We start from the raw sequence: 19,900 nt of genomic DNA, 5'->3' as shown, positions 1-19,900 counted from the left end.
TCCACTTTTGTTGCACCATATCTTGCGCCTACCATTGCAACCGCATTTGCTTCCACGTTTGCATCCCCTATTGCATCCACTTTTGTTTCATCCATTTTTTCATATACTTTTGTTTCCTTTGTTGCATCCACATTTGTTTCACCACAATTTGTGCCAAGTTTTACACCTACCATTGGACCCATGTTTGCTTCCACTTTTGCCTTCATGTTTGCATCCAAGTTTGCATTGACAACTGCATCTACTTTTGCATCCACTTTTGTGTCAGGTTTTTCATGTTGTTGTGCATCTACTTATGTTGTATCCACTTTTCATCCAATTTTACTTCTATTGTTGCCCCCATTTCTATGTTCGCTTTTGCATCCCTTTTCCAACACTCATCATATTTTCTGCATTGATGATATTCCTTATGGCATTGACAATTATGAACAATTGATGACAATGTCAATAATATTGACAATGATGAAAATGAAGATGATGGCGATGACATGAATTGTGATTATGATGATAAAGACGATAGTGGTTACAATGACAATGATGATGATGGCAATGATTATGATGATGATGATGCTAATGACGTTGGCGAATCTTCCCAATTTTAGATGTTGTCATTGTCATAATCATAAGCATTATCTTTGGTGTCATGATCATCATTTTCATCTAGGTCATCATCAAAAACAATAATGGCATGAATGATGATGATGCATGATTACAACAATGTCGATAGAAATTACATTAATGATGATGATGGGGATGATAAAAATGACAATGACGATGATAATGGTGGTGATGATGATCATCATCGATCATCTGTCAAAAATAGAGTTGTTATTTCTCTTATGTATATCAATGTTTCCTAAACAACCCTTTTCTAGCACTGATCACATTTTTTGGGTTGATGATATTTCTTACAACATCTACAATTGTGAACAATTGCAAACAATGTCCATAATGATGATGATGATGGCATGAATGGTGATTATGATGATAATGTAATGATGCCAATAACAATGACAAGGATGATGGTGATGATGATGACAATGATTATGATAATGAGAATGACCTTACAATCTTATGGATTCGTGAACAATTACTAGTTTCAATACCATCTTCTGGATACGTATTACTATCATACTTTTTAAATTTTCTGTCTCTCTTGAGGTATCTTACTATAATGGTGTTTTCAACACTAGAAAGATATCTTGTTGTAATGGTGGTTCTAATGTTAGCACTAGCAAAGTTTAGTAGGGAGGATGCTACTACAAGAGGAATTCCTTCTAAGTGACTATGGCATTCAAAATGAGGCTTTATGGGCTGCTTGTTAACACATGTTCTCATGCTCATATAAAATTAATGTGAAAAGTTGCTTTAATTGGTTCCCATGCATAATTGATATTGATAATGGGGTGGTATAAAATTGTAATGGGCATATCCGTTAGTTAGTTATGATGGGTCAACAACATTGAAACCATCCAAGTGACATTTCACCTTGGAACAATCGTCGCTCGTGCGAAAACAAGAAGTTTATGTAAATGAAAGTTGTGATTGTAGTGGAATTAAAACCATCGAGAAATATCAAAGAAGACGCTGCCTACCAGTTTTGAAAGACAACCAAGGCATTGAACAACTATTTGCGTTAGGATGTAGTGAGGGAATCGAAGGAAATTTGGCAGCCCTAAGTTGCCATTACTATTGCCAATCACACATTCAATAGTAACCATAAAAGGTAGCCACATATAAACAGAACCTCGAGGTGTTGACAGTCAGAATCTATTGTAATAGCTTTGACGTATATATAGTTTTGTGTTTAGATGAGAATGAAGTGGGCTTCATCCAGGGTTCGGCTCAATCCTCGTCCATTCCATGCAGTGGTGTTTAATTCGCCAAGCAAGAGAATATTACGTGAGTGTTCAGAGTTAAATCAACAGAAATCAAGGACGTGTGATTGTCAAATTATTGCTCCTCCCTTATGATTGAGCACTTGATGCGATGGTCATTATCCTTGGGTGATACTTTTATTCCCCATTTTCTATTGAAAAAGTAGCGTTTTTCTGTTCGATTATGATAGGATTGGATGAATGCCGGTTTGGGTGGATGTAGACCCATGTTTTTTTGTGGTGATCTTCAAATGTCTTGAGGATAAGAAAAAAATCCTTGACCAAGGTCCATGGTTTTGGGGATGAGTTGGTCTTCTAGTGAAGCCATGGTTTCCCAACTTCAATCCTCTCACTATGTTGCCAATGACTACTCTAGTATGGGTAAGATTCCCAGTTTTCCCATTCACTTTACCCATCTAGATCTCTTAGAAAAAGTGGGCAATTTTATTGGAAGATTCGTCAAAGTAGACAGGGAAAGACTTTTGAAAGGCATTTTCACCTATGTTTGCATATGTGTTTAGGTAGATCCCAATGAAGTTTTGCGAGATAAAATTGAGCTCAAGTGGATGGGAATTGTGTATTCCCAACCCCTGGACTATGAAAATACAACTTTTCGATATAGGAATTACCAACAAGATAGACACCTTCAAACTGTCTGTCCCTTTCCAATAGGGGCTTCCTCCTTACAGTCATCTAAGAACTCTAGCTGCAGTTGGAGGGATCTTAAGGAAAGAGAGGGATCCAAAATGTAACACCCCTCCCTTGTGTGTCAAACTTTGCAAACCTAAGCTGAGAAAAGCTAGGTATGATGTGTAATATAAAAAGTAAATACATTATTAATAAATTAATCACTTGGAAAAGCGAGACACCAAGAGATGAGATTCTTGCCAAATCACATTGGTGAATGGGAAAGGATAATTCTTTCATGGTAAAGCTTCTCGATTTAATTCTAGATAAGTTGGATGGATTGGAGATAAATATCCATTGAGAAAAACATAAAAGTTGTGCGGGAGAGAAAGGCAATCTTCTATGAGGAAAATCCTCATGGGAGAGAAAGGTGAGCTTTTATGAGATAAGCCTACACAAATGGATAAAAAGATCCATAAAAGTGAGACACCGCTAATGGAAACCATATCATGAAAGAAGGTATTAAATACCCATTGCATAGATCAATTGGAGGCGGTTGATCCATGGCAAGAACCTCGACTCGGTGGTGAACTGAAGAGTCATTTCTAGGTTGGGTAGCGGTGCTCTGTTTTCCAAGTGTCGTTCTCTCTTTTGATCTAGTTTGACTCACTTGCGTGGATTGTTCTGTATGTTGGTTTCTTACCCTCTATGTTATAAATTCCTTAGCATATGAGAGAATTTGCTTGAGTTTTAAATGCACTGCATGTGGCGTTAATGAGATGATTTTATGGATGCACATAAATGAAATTCTAATTACAGTCACAGTATGTGGATCTTATGTAGAATTGGTGTTAACCTGTCTTTTGTTAAGATAGTGAATAGTCGTGCTTGAGCCGCTATGCAAATTTGTTAACTATGGTTAAGGCTCGACTGTATAAACTATGGTACAAGTTATTTGTGCTATGCATCCAATGCTGCGCTTCTGATTAATTGTGCATAATCCCTAAGATATACATGTTAACGTGTCATGCAACTGTGGCAGACGGATTATTGATTATGTATGATAAATGATTTTGTTTTGAAACGGTAGAGCCTATGGTTCAGGTTATCTAATATATGCATTATGCATTATAGGATGAATTGCATCCATTGAGGCGTTCTAATTATTTATTCGTATTGCATAAGATATATGTCGGTGGTACTTTCGGCCATGACAATAGGAATATGAACATGCTATATGGCAAAGCTAGTTATTGTAAATGGATGACCTGATCTCCATAAATGTTGGATTGAATCCTCAAAGGAGGGATACTCGAATGCGGGATATTGAATAATATTGATTGATTCCTCCTCTGTGATGTGATGTAGGCATGGGTAGAAGTGCTTGTGTTAGCTTTGTTATGAGGTAGTTGTATATGAACGCGTGTGACAACCATTACATCTAAATTTATTACAAGCTAAAATTAGTAAAGGAAACCAATATGTTGCCTTTAATACTGTGGCTAGGAGGTGTCTACTGAAAGAGGACCCAAAGTTGATCATAATTCATGAAACAAGGTACCAATCAACCTTAAGCACAATGCAAGAATAGGATGAAAACCTTAAGCATGACCACCAACTCATCGAATGGCCTTGAGGCTGCAATATGCAAGAAGAGGATGAAAAACATTGACTTTGAAAGCTTTTACAACTAGAGAACCTTAAAACCCCAACTCCCTCCTTAGGACAAGTGTATTTGAGTTTACCAAGAGTTGGCTTCCAACACACCCAACGCTCAATGCCAAACATGACATGGTACACTAAAACACAAAGACCGTAAAACCTTTCAACATATCGACAAAGTACACATTCTTCCTTGAAATACACATTCTAAGGAAACCCACAAATGACTTCTCCTCATTTTGAGGATGGTACCTAAGTTAAATTGGATTGCATAGGGATTTCTTAACACAGGGTTCAAAATTATTACAACAATATACTCATTAATCACTAAATATGTCATTTGTAGGAATTGCAGTTAGGTGGGGAGGATAACACTCCTATCCATTTTTAAAGCTACACCCAATTAATAAGTTCTCCATGTGCCACAATAAATGCAATTTTTATGACTATAGTGACACATCCCTCGAGATTTCCTTCCACACCAACACTTTTATCCATGAACTAAAGAGTGACTATTTCATTATTATATTATACATACATGTTAATATAAGCATTAAAATTTGTATTCCTTTGTAAAAAATGCTAGTCCAAGAGATACATTTGATCACCTTGTCTTGTATCCAATATCCAATGTTGACCCCTATATCCTTAGATCTAGAGTGAAGGTTTCATTTCTAATGTTGTGTTTGAGCTTAAATTCTAATTAAATATTTGGGTTAGCCAAGGTCATTACTTAACTTAATGGCTTTGCAATATACAATGTATCATATTTTTTTTAAGTTCAATTGGTGAGATATGTCTGGGGGATTGAACTTTCGATCGCTTGGATACACAAGGGCTTGCCAACATGCTTTTTTCCAATTGTGCTACTACCCTCAGAAAATATACAATGTATCATATTAACATCCACTTAAACCAAATTGAATTTTGGGACACATGTCTCTTTGATGATGAAGGGAATCCAATTATGTGATGTCAAACACATTCCCTCACAAACACTCACAAAGACCCTACACTTTTTAGGGTTCGAACCTAGGTTGTCTGTTATGAAACCAACTCACAAAAAGATAGAAAAGATAGATCAACAACTTAGAAATCAGCCTCTTCGAGGGGGCAACCTCCTTTACATTACACAAAAGAACAATTATTGGATGATACAAATGACAAAGCCTCATTTCTATATATAGGAGTCTAAGGGGTCACAATATAATCAAAGTCAACATAACAATAATAATATAAGGGCACAAAAATAACAATAGTGGGCTTCTATGGGGCACAATAATAACAATATGGGGACAATAAGGGCACAACAATAACAGTAAGGGCCACAATGACACTAGTAATGGGGGAATCACTAGTGTTATAGGGACCTAACATTGTCTATATGGAAACACTGTATAATTTTGAATTTATTTATTGTAGATTTGTACATAGATGGATATTCCTTTCTTTGCATTTATCTTTTAGACTTCTTGCTTTCACCAATTGATTTAGAGCTTATGGAGTCTCAAGTAGCACCAATCCCCTTGCTTCTATTGGATTGAATAACATGATTTCTCTTTTGAAATCCATAATATCTCATTCACATGCTTCCTATTTCTCCCATAAGACTTTAGCACAGACTCCATGATCATGTTTGTGTCCCTCTTAATAACGCACTCCTTGGAAGGGGCCATAAAATCTTTTATTAGAACTAAACTTGGATGTCTCTTCTTTCTTGCCCTTTGATTCTTCATTCAATCATACCACCCATCAACTTGTTATTTTTCCATTTTTCTTATAATGACCTTTGTTGTTGGGAAGGTGCCTTTCAAGTATTTTGTCTTTGCATATAGATACACATAAAGTATCATTATTTTAATCTAATGGACGTGGTTGTTAAAATCACCAATATTTAATTAAATATGCATTGTTATACCTTTGCTCAAGTCAACTTCAATTCAAATTCTAACACGTGTGTATACCCTTCCTTGCTTAGTTTGTATATTGTTGTAAGTCCCCAATATATTTATGTTGGCTTTTGAAAGATCATCTCATCCCAAAATAAGTAGGGGGGATTCAATATTCAAATCCGACAGAGTGGGGTTGAAGAAATGGATATTGAAGATGGATTCAATTATAGAAACTATCTTTTGAAAAAAGGTTAGTTTTGCCCCAAAAAGAAAGTCCCTCCTTTGAGACCTTGCCACAACTTCCATAGTTGTGAAATTTTACAATAATAGAACCTCTAGAGTAGAGGTTTACCATATACTTAGAACTTAGGTTGGAATTGATTTGATTCTTGAACTCTTTAGATGATGACTAGAGATCATTAAATACATAGTTTGAAGCGTTTGCTTGTAGTTATTAATGAACTTGTTAACCATCCATAGATGAATACTTCCCTTGCACATGTGCTTGATTTTGTCAATAATGAAAGAATCCTACTATGTTTTTGGTATATTCGACAAGACTACATCTTTAAAATAAAGAAGATTCAATTCTTAATGCTTTGCAATCCTGTAAGAGGGAGGGACAATCGAAGTCACGCAGGAGGAGGTATTCCCTTTGTTTAGCGAAACTCTACAGAGATAAAGCACTAAATGCAAGATTAACCCCTTGTTTATGTGATAATTAGGGAATATATATCTATTCTCTCAAAGATTAGTCTTATATATTCAAAAAGAATTTCTCATTTATTCTAAATAACACTTAACACTGTTTATAGAATAATTTCTCACCATTACAATCACAATAATCATTTTTCAAGGCAAAAACTACATCAAAACTTTTTGAATATGCAAGTAGATAATCTCCACAAATGAAGATGAAAACATATTTTGAGCATGTTTAAAGTGGATTAAAATATAATAATAAAAGACACAACAAAAATCTTGATACAATAATAGCTCAAATAATTATCTTTAACAAAAATCTATTAAAAATTACTATAAAATTATAAAATGAAATTAACATTAATAAATAATCAATTAATTTATATAAAATCCCAATTTAATCATGAATAATTACTTAATTCTTTAAGTTCCACTTCAAAGAAAGCATTGACACATCAGCTAGAGAAAGGTGCATTATTGTTTTGGAGTAAGAGAAGGGTGCATTATTGTTTCGGAGTTCTATGTCCTTCGCATCAATATTTTATTTGATGTGCCCAATTATTTTTCCAAAGTAAAACTATTATTCAACTTAAATAATAGAATGTATAATATTTCACATTCTATAAAATGTATAATATTTCAAATTCTTCTCAAACACAAATATATGGCTGTCGATGACATGATCGGACGGTAGATATTCTATCCCGCCTTTAAATTCAAATCCTCTTGGTAGTTTGGCGCCATTGCGCGTATCCCTCTCAACGAGCTCAGTAGCTCGCATATGAACAATCATGGTTTGCAATCGCATAAACATTGCCCCAGAATCGATCCACGAGCCACCAGATCTCTCTCTGCACGACTTCCAACCATTCATCTGCGTTTCTTCGTGGTCAAAACGATTTCAGAAAAGGTATTTTTCTGCTCAGAGAGTGCTAAAATTGCAAAGCGCCATTATTTTCTTGTCGCCGTCATGAATCCTCTACGCCTTGTCCTAATGAAATTATTTAGAGTTCTTGATTGGAAAAATTTGCCATATTTCAACTTTCTGGAAATATTTCAACTTTTTGCCTTGCAGTTCATTCCCCAATGTCACTTCAGGAGCACGCAGGTAGTGATAAAACTTGGGTCTGGCATGCAACTGATTTCTCAGATGGGGAACTGAAGGAAGAACTCTTCTGCATTCGTCTTGGCTCTGTAGACAGTGAGCACTGTTCTTAGACTCTTCTAATCCTTGTTTGTATCATGTATGCGGATTTTGAACTCTCTGCTATACGGTCTTGTCATTCTCCTGTTGTAAGCAGTACTACCCGAGATAACTCAATTGACAAATGCCATTCCACTCTACTGCCCGAGATAACTCAATTGACGTATGCCTCATGAGCTGCACTGAATTTTTGGATTTCTTACTTGAACTTGCTGGTTTTTAAAGGTCTTCCTTGAACGAGCTCTGCAAAAGGTCTGTTATCCGGGATCTGTACTAATATAGAAGCAGAGTTGAGCAATTAGAGGAGCATCTATGCTTTCAAAATTACCCAAAACTCTCACAAGCCAACTCCGACTGCCACCGACCTAGACTGTTTCATTTATACTGTGATATGCCTCTCCTGTAAACTTTCATATTTCTTTTGAGTACTAAGTAATTATGAAACATCGCGGCAACTGTTGTCAGGAACGGTGGTGGGGAAGCAGTAGAAAAGATGGATTGAAATATTCAACGCCCACTTAGGTCATTACCTTGAGTATTGGGCTCTTTGAGAGCCGAAAACTAAACCAGCCTTAGTTGCTGCTACTAATAGCCGTGTGCAACCTGCCCTTTTATTTTGTCCGAGGCCGATAAGGCAATTTGGTGTGTACTTGATGTATATATACCTCAGCTCAAATATAATTTAGTGGCAACCAGTTCCCTCGTTTGCATAAGTTTGTTAGCGTTCTATAATTGATGTGACAGTCAAATGTTTTTGCGATAATTGGGGTATTGCATTCTTCTTTGATTATTGGTCTGTTTCTTCGCGCTTCCCCTTGGTTTCGTATTTGAGTGGAGGGAATATCGTTTTAGTGTTGCATATATCCACATTAATCACAAATTTATTGACCAGACCTCAAAGTTTTTGATATCAGAGGTTAAGACGAAACCATATTTTACACTCAATTGATCCAGTTGTTAGTAACTTAGTTGTTTGATGGCTTTAATGAAAATTCAATCCACCAGTTTCCCTAATGGCCTTTTCCTGTTCACTAAACTGCTAAACAATCATTCTAACAATCATTCTAGGGAGTGATTAGGAGAGTGCACTTAGACACTTGTTGGGAAATAGTAGCAGTTACACTTAGGAGAGTATCATCATGTGCTGGCAGCCAAACTTATAGCAGTGACTATGCATTAGAGGCCATTGCAAACCTTTCAAGGCATAGTGAGAATGGGTTTTCTGTAAGCATTGAGTTATATTCTCCGATGCTGTCAATTCCCTGAATGACTGGTATCTCTTTTCTCCCTTACAAGCGCTTTCCTTTGACACCTGAGTTTCCCCAGATCAGCATCATAATACGAGATAGATCTCTACACAATTGTTCCGCTGAGAATGTTATTGATGTCCATGTGACATTTTTGTTGTTTTTTAGGGCAGTTTAACTGAGAATTTTGATGTTCACGTGACTTCTTTTTGGGCAGTCTGAAAGGTTCAGTTCAATTCAACGAGTTCATTGCCACCAAAACTTAAACAGTTGAAAGCTCAAAAATATCTGCAAACAAGCTTAAATCCTTTTTGACACGAGTGGATATCTTGTAGGGCTCTGTAATCGTTAGACTGTTTTTGCAAGCTCAGTGTGGTAGAGATGTTGTAATGTAATGTCCTCAAGCACTGTACTATGACTATAAATCAATCTGCAGAGGATGAGCAGTTCTCTGTTCAGTTCCATATGGATCAAGAGGGGTGCTTGAACCTGAAACTTGCATTGCCAAGCGGTCAAAAACAAGTATCTCCTTCTCTTCCTACTAACATCCTGACAGAAAAGGCCAATCTGATGGTGAATCCATGCTCTTATGCTTTGTTAATACCAATACTCTTCAGAGAATGATCCTTTTAATATAGAAATTTGACCTTCTTTCTCCATGACTTCATCTTCTAAAACCTGTACTCTGTGCCACAAGTCAGTTGCCTCATTCCGGATGTTTAGAATAACCTGGTCTTTAGCTTCTGCTGCTTGCTTAAGCAATATATTCTGCTTGATCATATCACTCTTTTCGGCCCTTAGTCTGCACATTTCATCATGCATATGACATATTTTCCCTTTCAAATCATTCATCAGATTTTTGGAATGTATCAATTCAGCCTCAGTTTCAACCTTTTTGTAGTTGGCATTTTGCAATTGTCTATGCACTTGCAGGTGTTCAGTTTCTGCAAAAAGCAAATCTTGGTTTGCAACAATGGCTGTTAACTTTCGGGTTAACTTTCCCATCGACTCTTCACGTTTTGCAATCTCCATCTCAGTATTCAGTACGATGGAAGATTGTAGTAAATGATGCATCATATTGACTAAAAGTTCTAAACGCTCAAATCTTTACATTATTATGGTTTAAATAAATCTAACTTGACATTCTGTGATGGAACGAGCTGCCTATCTTTCGTGGCATTTTTGGGAAATTACATAATTCATGAAAATAGTGTTTTGTAGCATGCATTCCCATGTTCTTTGTTCTTAGATATTCTCTTCTTTCTTTTCCTTTATCTATAATTTGTTCGTAAACCATGATGACCCGAAGTTGGATACAATTGGGAAAAAAAGACTGCAGGAGATAATGGTACACAGAGGCCTTTTATGTACCAAATAACCTGTTGCTAAACTGTACATTCCATTGACAAAGAACTGCTACTATACCATCTTCTTTACTTCCTAGTATAATATCCATGTTTTCTTAGACCAGTGTTTTATCCACCTTGTGTTCATTTCAGGGGAACCACTACCAGGACAGTGCCGACTGGTTACAAGCTCAAGGGGAAGAAAAGAGATGAATTTCATAATCACATTCTGCTTTGAGAATGAGTTCTATATCTTGATGACTTTCATATAATCTAAGACCTCGTGGAGATGGTTTTTCTTTTTGGTTTTTTTTTCACACCATTGACAGACCCTATATTTAATTTGCATGTTTGCATTTTGAACTTCTACAGAATCCCAGTGGTATTACTAGCTTTGGGGCCTCGTCTATTTCTTCTCTTGGTTTTTTTCTTTTCAGACCTCTGATTCTAGGAAATCTATTGAGCACTTGTTAAAAGGAGGAAAATGATCTTGAACCAGATTCTCTCTTAAGCAAGAGAACGATACAAGTGCCTTGTGCTTATAAAATTTTCTTTTATTCTAGTTTAACAGATTATCATTAAGGTTGTCAATCCTGCATCCCTGCAGAGTTTCTGCATCAGGGTTGTGGGATTTTGTGGATCATGTGCACCAAATGTTCTCTAGCAAATAGTGCATCAAGAACAAATAATGCCCTGCGAGATTCTGTGTTTGTTGAATTAGATTCCAGGCTTCTAGAGCTTCATCCTATTTCACCCTACCAGTACTTTCATATTGCCTTGAAGCAAGCCCATGGTTTACTATTCACTATTCCTAAGCTTCATTTGAGTAACATCATAATGCTGCCTAAGTATCAGATGTTGCTGTCTGAGATCAGCCATTTCGACTCTAAGAGCTCTCAATGTTCCACCCATAATGATATTATCCTCTGTATTCTTGGAAAGTACCATCTGCAAGCCTTCCACTCTTTCAGCTAAAGAGCTCATCTGCAACGTGTATAAAAGGGCTTAATACATGATGTATTCTACCATTGATGCTAATAAAAATAATCCTTCAAAATAAAACTCTTAAGCTTCAAAATTACCTCCTCCTCTTTCCGCTGGGCAAGTGTTAGAAGATCCTCATTTATATTGAGGTAATCTGTAACATAGCAATTTAGTTGCCGTGTTTCTTTTTTGGCTTCTTCCACAGTTCCTAGGTCTTCTATTAGACCTTCACCTCGGGTTGGAATTTCTGATGCATCTTCAATGTGTTTTAATGGAGAAATCCCAGCCCACAGTTTTAACGATCACTACCCGATATCAGAATCTATTGGAAGCCCAGATATTTTATATGAGGCCGTTGATTTAGAGGAAGATCCGAAGATGTATCAAATTCCACAAACAAAGAGACTCGTGCCTTTGATCCGAAAACAGTAAGAACCAATTACAGTGATAACATAGGTTTGAATTTCTAGGCACTTGAAGCTTCATGAAATGAACAATGGAGATTGACTGCAAATATGAAGAGGCCCACCATGATGTTTAGAAGCCCCTCGAGCTTGAATCTCCCGTTCAAAATGGCCATACATGAAAAATTTCAAGCCCCTTGATGAAGCATCTTGAATCCCCCTTTCAAAATGTCTTACATTAGGCAGTTACAAAAAAAGATATATGCAGCCCATGTTTCCTGCTCCAGACAAGCCAAATCCCAAGAAAGCTTTCCTAACAACTTTTGGAACATTTTTTTTGTATCCTTAGTCATTAATTGATACATTTTTGGAATGTTTTTCTAAATGAGAAATTGTAGCTTGCCATTTCTTTTAATCAGGATATGAATAGTTTCTTGAAATTTTTAGTTTATTTTTGGAAAACAGTGTACAGTAACTTACAACTATACCTTTGACTTAGGTACAGTGCTATGATTGTGATTTTTATTTTTACAATTGTCTACTGGTTCCTATGCCTCACACTTATATCATTGATGGATTTGCCTAGAGAACCAATGAAAGCTTCCATCAGCCCCTGTTGCCTTTAGCTGGTCTCTTGCCTTTTACTAACAGACCTGGAGCCTATTCTAGCTTGAAAGAGCATTACGATGGACATATAACGTACGGAGTTGTCTCCATCTTTTTATAGCCTTTAAACTCTTCTTTACCTGTGAGTTTTCTATTCTTATCTGACATAACTGCTTGTGACCTTTGGGAAACGTTTCAACTTTCTCTTGTTGGCGTAGTAGCTACAGAGAAGGGTATTGTGTTTATGTTTCTCGAAGATACCTCTGCAAAGTCCATGAGTTTGGAAATTTTCATTTTAGTGAACCTATTGGCTTTAAACCTAGCTGCTTTTTTGGCTTGACAAGTCATCTACATGGGTTTTCTTGTAATGTACAAGTTATACATTAATTTGTAGTATGTACATGGGTTTTCTTGTCATGTACAAGTTATCCAATTAATGTATGGAATGGAATACTGTCAAATGTTCTTGGTATTTGCACAGTCATTGTTGAAAGCTTTATGGTTCATCTGCTTGAGTGATAGTAATTATGTGTTCTACTGCGTCATGGGAGTAATGACTGTGCTGAGAAACTTCCAAAATAAAGAAAGAATAACAAAAAAACACATTGTAGAAATATAAATAAGATAATAAGATTATTATAGAAAACTGTTGAAATATTATTATTAAAAGAAGATATGACAAAATGGCAGAGTCAGGAAGACGTCCCCTGAAGAAATTCTTTTTGCTGACCAAACAATAAAAGTCCAAATCATGTATATATCCACTAGGGTACATGTAGCTGTTATATAGCTTCATGTCCAAACATAAGCATAGTTTAATTGTTTTACATTTTAGTTTTTTTTTTGGGTATATTTTCCAGTTAATTTTGCCTAAAATTTGGTAGGTATCTGTTGGAATTATAACTTTATGCACTCTACAATTCTGTGACCAGCTGAATGTCAAGCAATTGAACCGCGATTTAAATCCTATTTTGTCAGCAATAAGTACTATACTTTGTCTTTATTTAGTGTAGAGAACCAAGCACTTATTCACTTATCAGCATAGTTAAGACTTGAGTTTAGGGTGGCTTTAATTATCTCTGGTAATAGCAAATGATACGGAGGATTGTGCATAACCCACCCCCTTTTTGATTCCAATAAGCAGAGGTGGTCACTATGGTAATCCGATTTCAATTTGTAGTTAGAAAATGGGGTCACAACTTTCCATATTTTTTGTTTTGTTTTGTCTTTTTACATCAAACAATAGTATATTTATTAGAACCATAGTCAACTAAACAAACAGGAAACAATTTATTTGACAGGTGGAAGAAGTGATAGGCTTAGAGCAATTGAATTGTAGGCCATGCTTCTTGACAAATTGATGAACAGATGTCTCCTTACTTGAAATTTAGGTTGGCACCATGGCACCATCCTGTCCATCATTATACACTAATCTTGTCATTATCTTCTTCACTGTGAATGACTGGCCTGTTCCCTGCAAATAGATCTGGGCATAGAGGAGCCAATCCAAGAACAGTAATCTCTAGCACAAGACAATATTAATGATCTAAATACCTAATCATGAAGCTTGAGTTTGATTTTTCTCTACTGGTTCTGAATCTCTGATTGAGGATCTCCCACTCGTCATTATCAAACCTTCTCCTTCATCATTGGCATCAGCTGCACTGCTGAGGTACTTTGGTTGGTTGTCATTGGACTTGAGAGCTTGAAGTTTCAAATGATTATAGTAACAGACAGCCAGAAAAGCCAGTCCACACCCACTCAAGTTTATGACTGTAACCTTTTCATTTATTACAGACAAAGATTATGTTATGAGCAGCCAGTCCTTGACAAGACCAGCAACATTCATAGTCAAGGCTGAAGTCTTTCCTATCAGAAAAAACACTGCAAGATTAAGAGCCAAGGCACAAGCAGAAATGTCATGTAATCCAAATCAAAGGAAGAGACCCTGATTATCAGAAATGGGTATTCTACTAAGGCCCAGGGGGTGCTGAGAAAAACAAGGCAACAAGGAGCAACAAAGATGTGATGGGATTCAACTTAATCCCTTTTGATGTTCGTGGAATTTGTATGAGAACCAATTGGGTAGTCTCACATGCAACTGCACTTAACTGGAGAATCACCTCCCATGCATTCATCTTGGCCTCCCCATAAGCTGAAATAGTAACTCCAATGGATATGGCCAACATATTGGCCTCGGGCTCACCTTTATAAGCTTCTTTCTTCAGGGAAACCACAATCAAATACACAGCAATGGGAATTAGAGCTTTCAGCATTTGAAATAATGATACTGAGAGGAAAACATAGGCAGAATTTGAAAACCAGAGACCCAAAGAATACACTTATCAATACTATGGGTTCAACGAGCTTGAAGACTCTTACAATAGCAACAGCCAGTGTTGAGTAGAAGCCCATGTGAATCATGGTGGGACTGATCACACTAAAGTTGTCAAGCAATGGCAACTCCAATGGATATGGCTAACATATTGGCCATGGCCTCACCTTTATAAGATTCTTTCTTCAGGGGAACTGCAATCGAATGCATATCAAATGGGCACAAGAGCTTTCAACATTTGAAATATCGATACTTTGAGAGACATGCACCAAGGGTTGCATCATTTAGGATTTGTACTCAGTTTAGGTGTCATATTCAAGGGGAAGTTGTTATGCTTTCCACCACTTCATAGATTGTTAGAGTGATGAAACAAAAGAGGCTCCCTCTTGAGGCTAGATTATGTCATTCATATCAGCTGTGTTGTTGATGTCCTAGCTCAGCCAGGTCTTGCCAAAACTCTGTTGAGGTTCAAAATTTATTATAAACTGAAATGTCTTCACAAGAATTGACCTCATAAAATGCCATAATCACAAGATATGCCATACATGGCTGTGATTATGGCTCGCAAGACCCTTAGACTTTGAGCAATGAGGCTCGCAACATCACTTATGATGATGCACTCTACAATTCTGTGACCAGCTGAATGTCAAGCAATTGAACCGCGATTTAAATCCTATTTTGTCAGCAATAAGTACTATACTTTGTCTTTATTTAGTGTAGAGAACCAAGCACTTATTCTGCTCATCTATAGAAGGGACAATGGTTGTTTGCCTATGAGGTATAAGGAAATCCTATCAGATGTTTTGTATTTTCGTATGGAATTGAATCATACTCCTGCACACTGTAACATTCATATATATCATAACAAGTGAAACAACTCTTTAACAAAATGGAGAGGGGAGGTGCAAGTAAAACAACTCTTTCAAAAAATGGAAGCTCTCTCAAATCGGGCAATGATGACTCCAAGGACTGCCTTTTGAGTTCTTTAATTTCCTTCGAACTCTCCTCTCCTTTTAGCAGACATTTCAAGGGCAAAGATAATTGCATTTCTAGCCTTCCCATTTTTTGTTCCTTTCTTGTGGTGGTTTTCCCAAAAATTTCCACCCTAAGTAGCGTTGTTGTGGACGAAGTTTACTATTTTCTTATAAATGACATTTTGCTCCTTCCTTCGAACGTTTCGAATAGCTTTAGGTACCATTGTTTCCTTTAGAAATGACGGTTCCATGTTTAATTCGTTGTTTCGTTATGATGTCCTCTCTTTAACCGTGGTGACCTACGTTTAGGTTGAGATCAGCTCCAATGGTTGATGGAAGAATGATTTGTCTAATTGTAGGATGTTGTCAATAGGTTTGTGCAAGGCTCTGTCTCACTAAGTGCCTTACGGAATAATTTTTACCCTTCACAAGTGGCTCCCACTCTCAACCCCTCTCCATTAAATCGACCCCTCTCCATTAAATTTGAACATGACATTTCATGAGTTAAATCCAACACAAACTACTTGATCCACACTAGATAGGTTTATTCTATTGTTAAATTTGAAAATGACATTTTATGGGCTAAATCCGACACAAACTGCTTGATCCACACTTGATAGGTTTATTCTATTGATATATATATATATATTTTTGTTTTGGTTACACTTAAACTACACAATTGTCATTGTTATATTTTTTTAACTTTATTTTTTCTCACTTTAGGAGTTACTTTTAAAACAACGCATTTTATTTATTCTATTGTTGTATATATATTTTTGTTTTGGTTACACTTTAACTACACAATTGTCATTGTTATATTTTTTAACTTTATTTTTCTCACTTTAGGAGTTACTTTTAAAAAAACGCATTTTATTTATATTGGATATATTTTTTAATTCCATTGATTTGTTTGTATCATCATTGGTTGAAGATCAGCGAAAGTAATGTGGTGTCCGTGGCAGAAGATGAGCTAATGCGCATTCTCATATTGATGCGAAACTTTGTGCCTGGATATAAGCAAATTGTTGAGGGTGATTGGAAAGTGGCAGCAATTTCTTACAGGTCATATGATCTAGAAGGGAAAACTATTGGTTCTATTGGTGCAGGGCGTATTGGCAAAGAACTACTTAAGCGTTTGAAGGTATTCATTCTTAGGATCTAGTACTACTTCATGATGTTGCAAACTTCTTTTCAAAAATCAGTGCTCCATAATTCTTACGCATGCATGCTGTTTGTTTCAAAATTTCAATCTAATAATAATAAACATTACATGATGTTGAATTGAATTGCGTTCCTTTGTACAACCCTTCAATTGTAAGCTTCTTTACCACGACCGTCTTTCTATTGGACCCGAATTGGAAAAGGAAACTGGAGCAACATTGGAGACAAATCTTGACGAAATGCTACCTAAATGTGATGTACTTGTCATTAATATGCCTCTTTCTGACAAAACTAGGTGCGCCTTATCACAATTTCATAAATAATCTCTCCCATTATTCACTCAAACATCAATAGCACCTATATATTTTGTAGAACTTGTGAACAAAAACCTAATTATTGTTTCTCTTGCCCTTTCCTTTTGGTTACAGTAGGGGAATGTTTAACAAGGAAGGTGTTCTCTACCAAGCCTAGCTTTTCTCTCAGAATCTTAACATCCCCTTTGCAAAGGGTTTCATTAGAATGACAACAACCCGCATTTAAAGCATTTCTCCACCCATCCTAATTAGAAATACAATTTTGGGTTCTCTACTAATTTTCTCCACACCCATTTAATCTAACAATGGACATAGAGCATGTATATTTATACTTGTGCGTTGGAAATACCATTTTATACTTTAATGTTTATTATTTTTGTTTTATTATTATTACTTGAATTTCTTCTTAACAAGTGGTTGTGTTTCTTTTGGTTTTAGTGAAAGTATGGGCTCCAATGTTGGCTCTCTTATTATGGAGTATAATTCATCTTTGAGAATTTTTCAATTATTAAAGTAGGTTAGTCAATTGCTTAAAATATTAAATTTATTTCAAAAAGTTTTTGTTACTTTATAGGTTAGACACTGACTTGAAATATTAAACTTATTTCAAAATGTTTTTGTTACTTTATAGATAAGGCATAGATTTCTTGGCTCTATGATGAAAATAATGAAGGGAAAATACATGTTAATATGTTACTTGTGCTCTTTGATTGAAAAATACACGGTGAGAGAAAAATGTATATTATGCTAATTGAGGAATGTTTTTCACTTGTCGAACTTATAGTATTGAATTTAACACACTAACACTTTACAACAATGAACTAACAATATTCATGATGAAAATAGCAATATGGAAGATTTATCTGCATAATGAAAAAGGCAATATGGAAGATTCTGATCACGTTCCAAGGCATTTCTTAAAATGTGGATGTGACAAAAGGTTGTTGTGGAAGTTGTTGTTTGTATATGGAAAATTTCTTGATCATTGTGTATAATCCTAATGTTGATAGATATGTCTACTAAATGCTTCCAGTTAATGGGGCATTGATTTGAGCATTCAATATATTTTTATTCTTTATCAAAGTATTCTTTTGTTGTATTTGTATTTTTCAATTTATGCCTTACGGCGTTTCCTTTGCAACATCTGGCGCAAATGCTAGTATAACTTACCTCATTTTATGGTTAACATTGTATAACAAAAACATGTGTTGTGTTATGTAATTAATACTAACATGTAATATTGATTTTTTTTGTCAGAATGCTATAGGTAATGATTGCCAAGACGATGATCCAAATTATGTTCAACATATATCAGGAGATGATGAGGATGAGGATGATGGTGGTGAAGGAGGAGATGATGATGATAGTTGCGGTGTTGGTGATGATGTGGATCAGAGTAATGAGGATGGTCAAGATGATCATGAGGATGATCTTGGTGGTGGTAGCTAGGCATGCACATGCATTGTTTTTTATGAAGAAATTATTGTGTAGAATGACATTGTTATGTTTAGATGGGTGTTGTGAATTTACCCTATATCAATGAGACATTTTGATTTTGTAATCATACGATGAGTTTGATTTATGTATGTTGTTAATTTATCGTAGAATAACGATATTCATGAAATATTTTGATTTGTTAATCATATTTGAATTTTACTTGTTTTGATTAAAAATAATACTGATTTTATTAGTATTATGTTGCTATTTTATACATGTTTTGAAAATTGTTAATGACACATTGTTATTTTTTTGGATGGATGTTGTCAATTTCTCTTAAATTTCTTTACAAATGATTTTGAATTGTGATGTCTGCTTTAATGATATTTAGAAACTATCATATATTTCACTATGAATCTATAAATGGGGTCATATATGTAAAGAAAAATATACTCTATATAAGAAGTCAAATGCGGATGTAACCATGGATGCAAAATTGAAAGTAAAATTGGATGTTAAACTAGGAATTAATACAAAATGCAAACAATTGACATACAAAGTGTTTTAAATTAGAAGTGAAAAATTGTGCAATAGTTGACACAATGAAGGGAACAAAACATGGCATACAAAAGGATATCAAATTGGGCAAAAACAAGGACACATAAATGGGCACCAAATTAGATGCAAAAAAAGACAACAACTAGATGTAAAATAAGATGCAAAGTTGAGCGTTAAAAAGAAGCAAAAAACGTTACAAATTAATATGCCAAATGATGATGCAAATAATGGTGTAAATTTGGGATGCAAACTTGGGTGCAAAAAAGGAAAAAAAAAAGATGTAAGAAAAGACATAAAACAAGATGCAAAATGGGGCTGAAAAAAGGTGAAACCAAGGATGCCATATTGGATGTAAAAAATGATTCCTAATCACATGCAAATTTAGGCTCGAACTCAGACACAAAATTATATGAAAATGTGGACACAAAATGAGGCAAAAAAAGATGCAAATTTGGATGGTGAAAACGATGTAAAACTAGACACCAAAAAAATGCAAAATTGGATGAAAAAGTCGGTGTAAATAATGGTGCAACATTGGACACAAGTAGACACAAAAAAATGGTGCAAAAAGGG

General features: G+C 35.6%; 1 protein-coding gene across 2 annotated transcripts; it reads left to right on the top strand.

The window, feature by feature from the left end:
- Positions 1–7,485: 7,485 nt before the first annotated feature.
- LOC149152888 (formate dehydrogenase 1, mitochondrial-like) lies at positions 7,486–18,938 on the top strand. Of its 2 annotated transcripts, none has more exons than XM_089439220.1 (3): positions 7,486–7,667; positions 16,794–16,998; positions 18,590–18,938. In XM_089439220.1, the coding sequence occupies exons 1-3, from the start codon at positions 7,549–7,551 to the stop codon at positions 18,779–18,781; spliced, it is 516 nt and encodes a 171-aa protein (XP_089295346.1). In that variant the 5' UTR covers positions 7,486–7,548; the 3' UTR covers positions 18,782–18,938. The 2 variants fall into 2 exon arrangements, with proteins under 2 accessions (XP_089295346.1, XP_089295345.1); XM_089439219.1 differs by having other exon boundaries at positions 16,789–16,998.
- The last annotated feature ends 962 nt before the right edge of the window (positions 18,939–19,900 follow it).

Source organism: Pinus tabuliformis, chromosome 9 (assembly GCF_031772625.1).
Source record: "Pinus tabuliformis cultivar Carrire ecotype Pingquan chromosome 9, CPIR1, whole genome shotgun sequence".
NCBI lineage: Eukaryota > Viridiplantae > Streptophyta > Pinopsida > Pinales > Pinaceae > Pinus > Pinus tabuliformis.
Note: the sequence above shows the minus strand (reverse complement) of the source record. Positions and strands in the feature narration are given on the sequence as shown.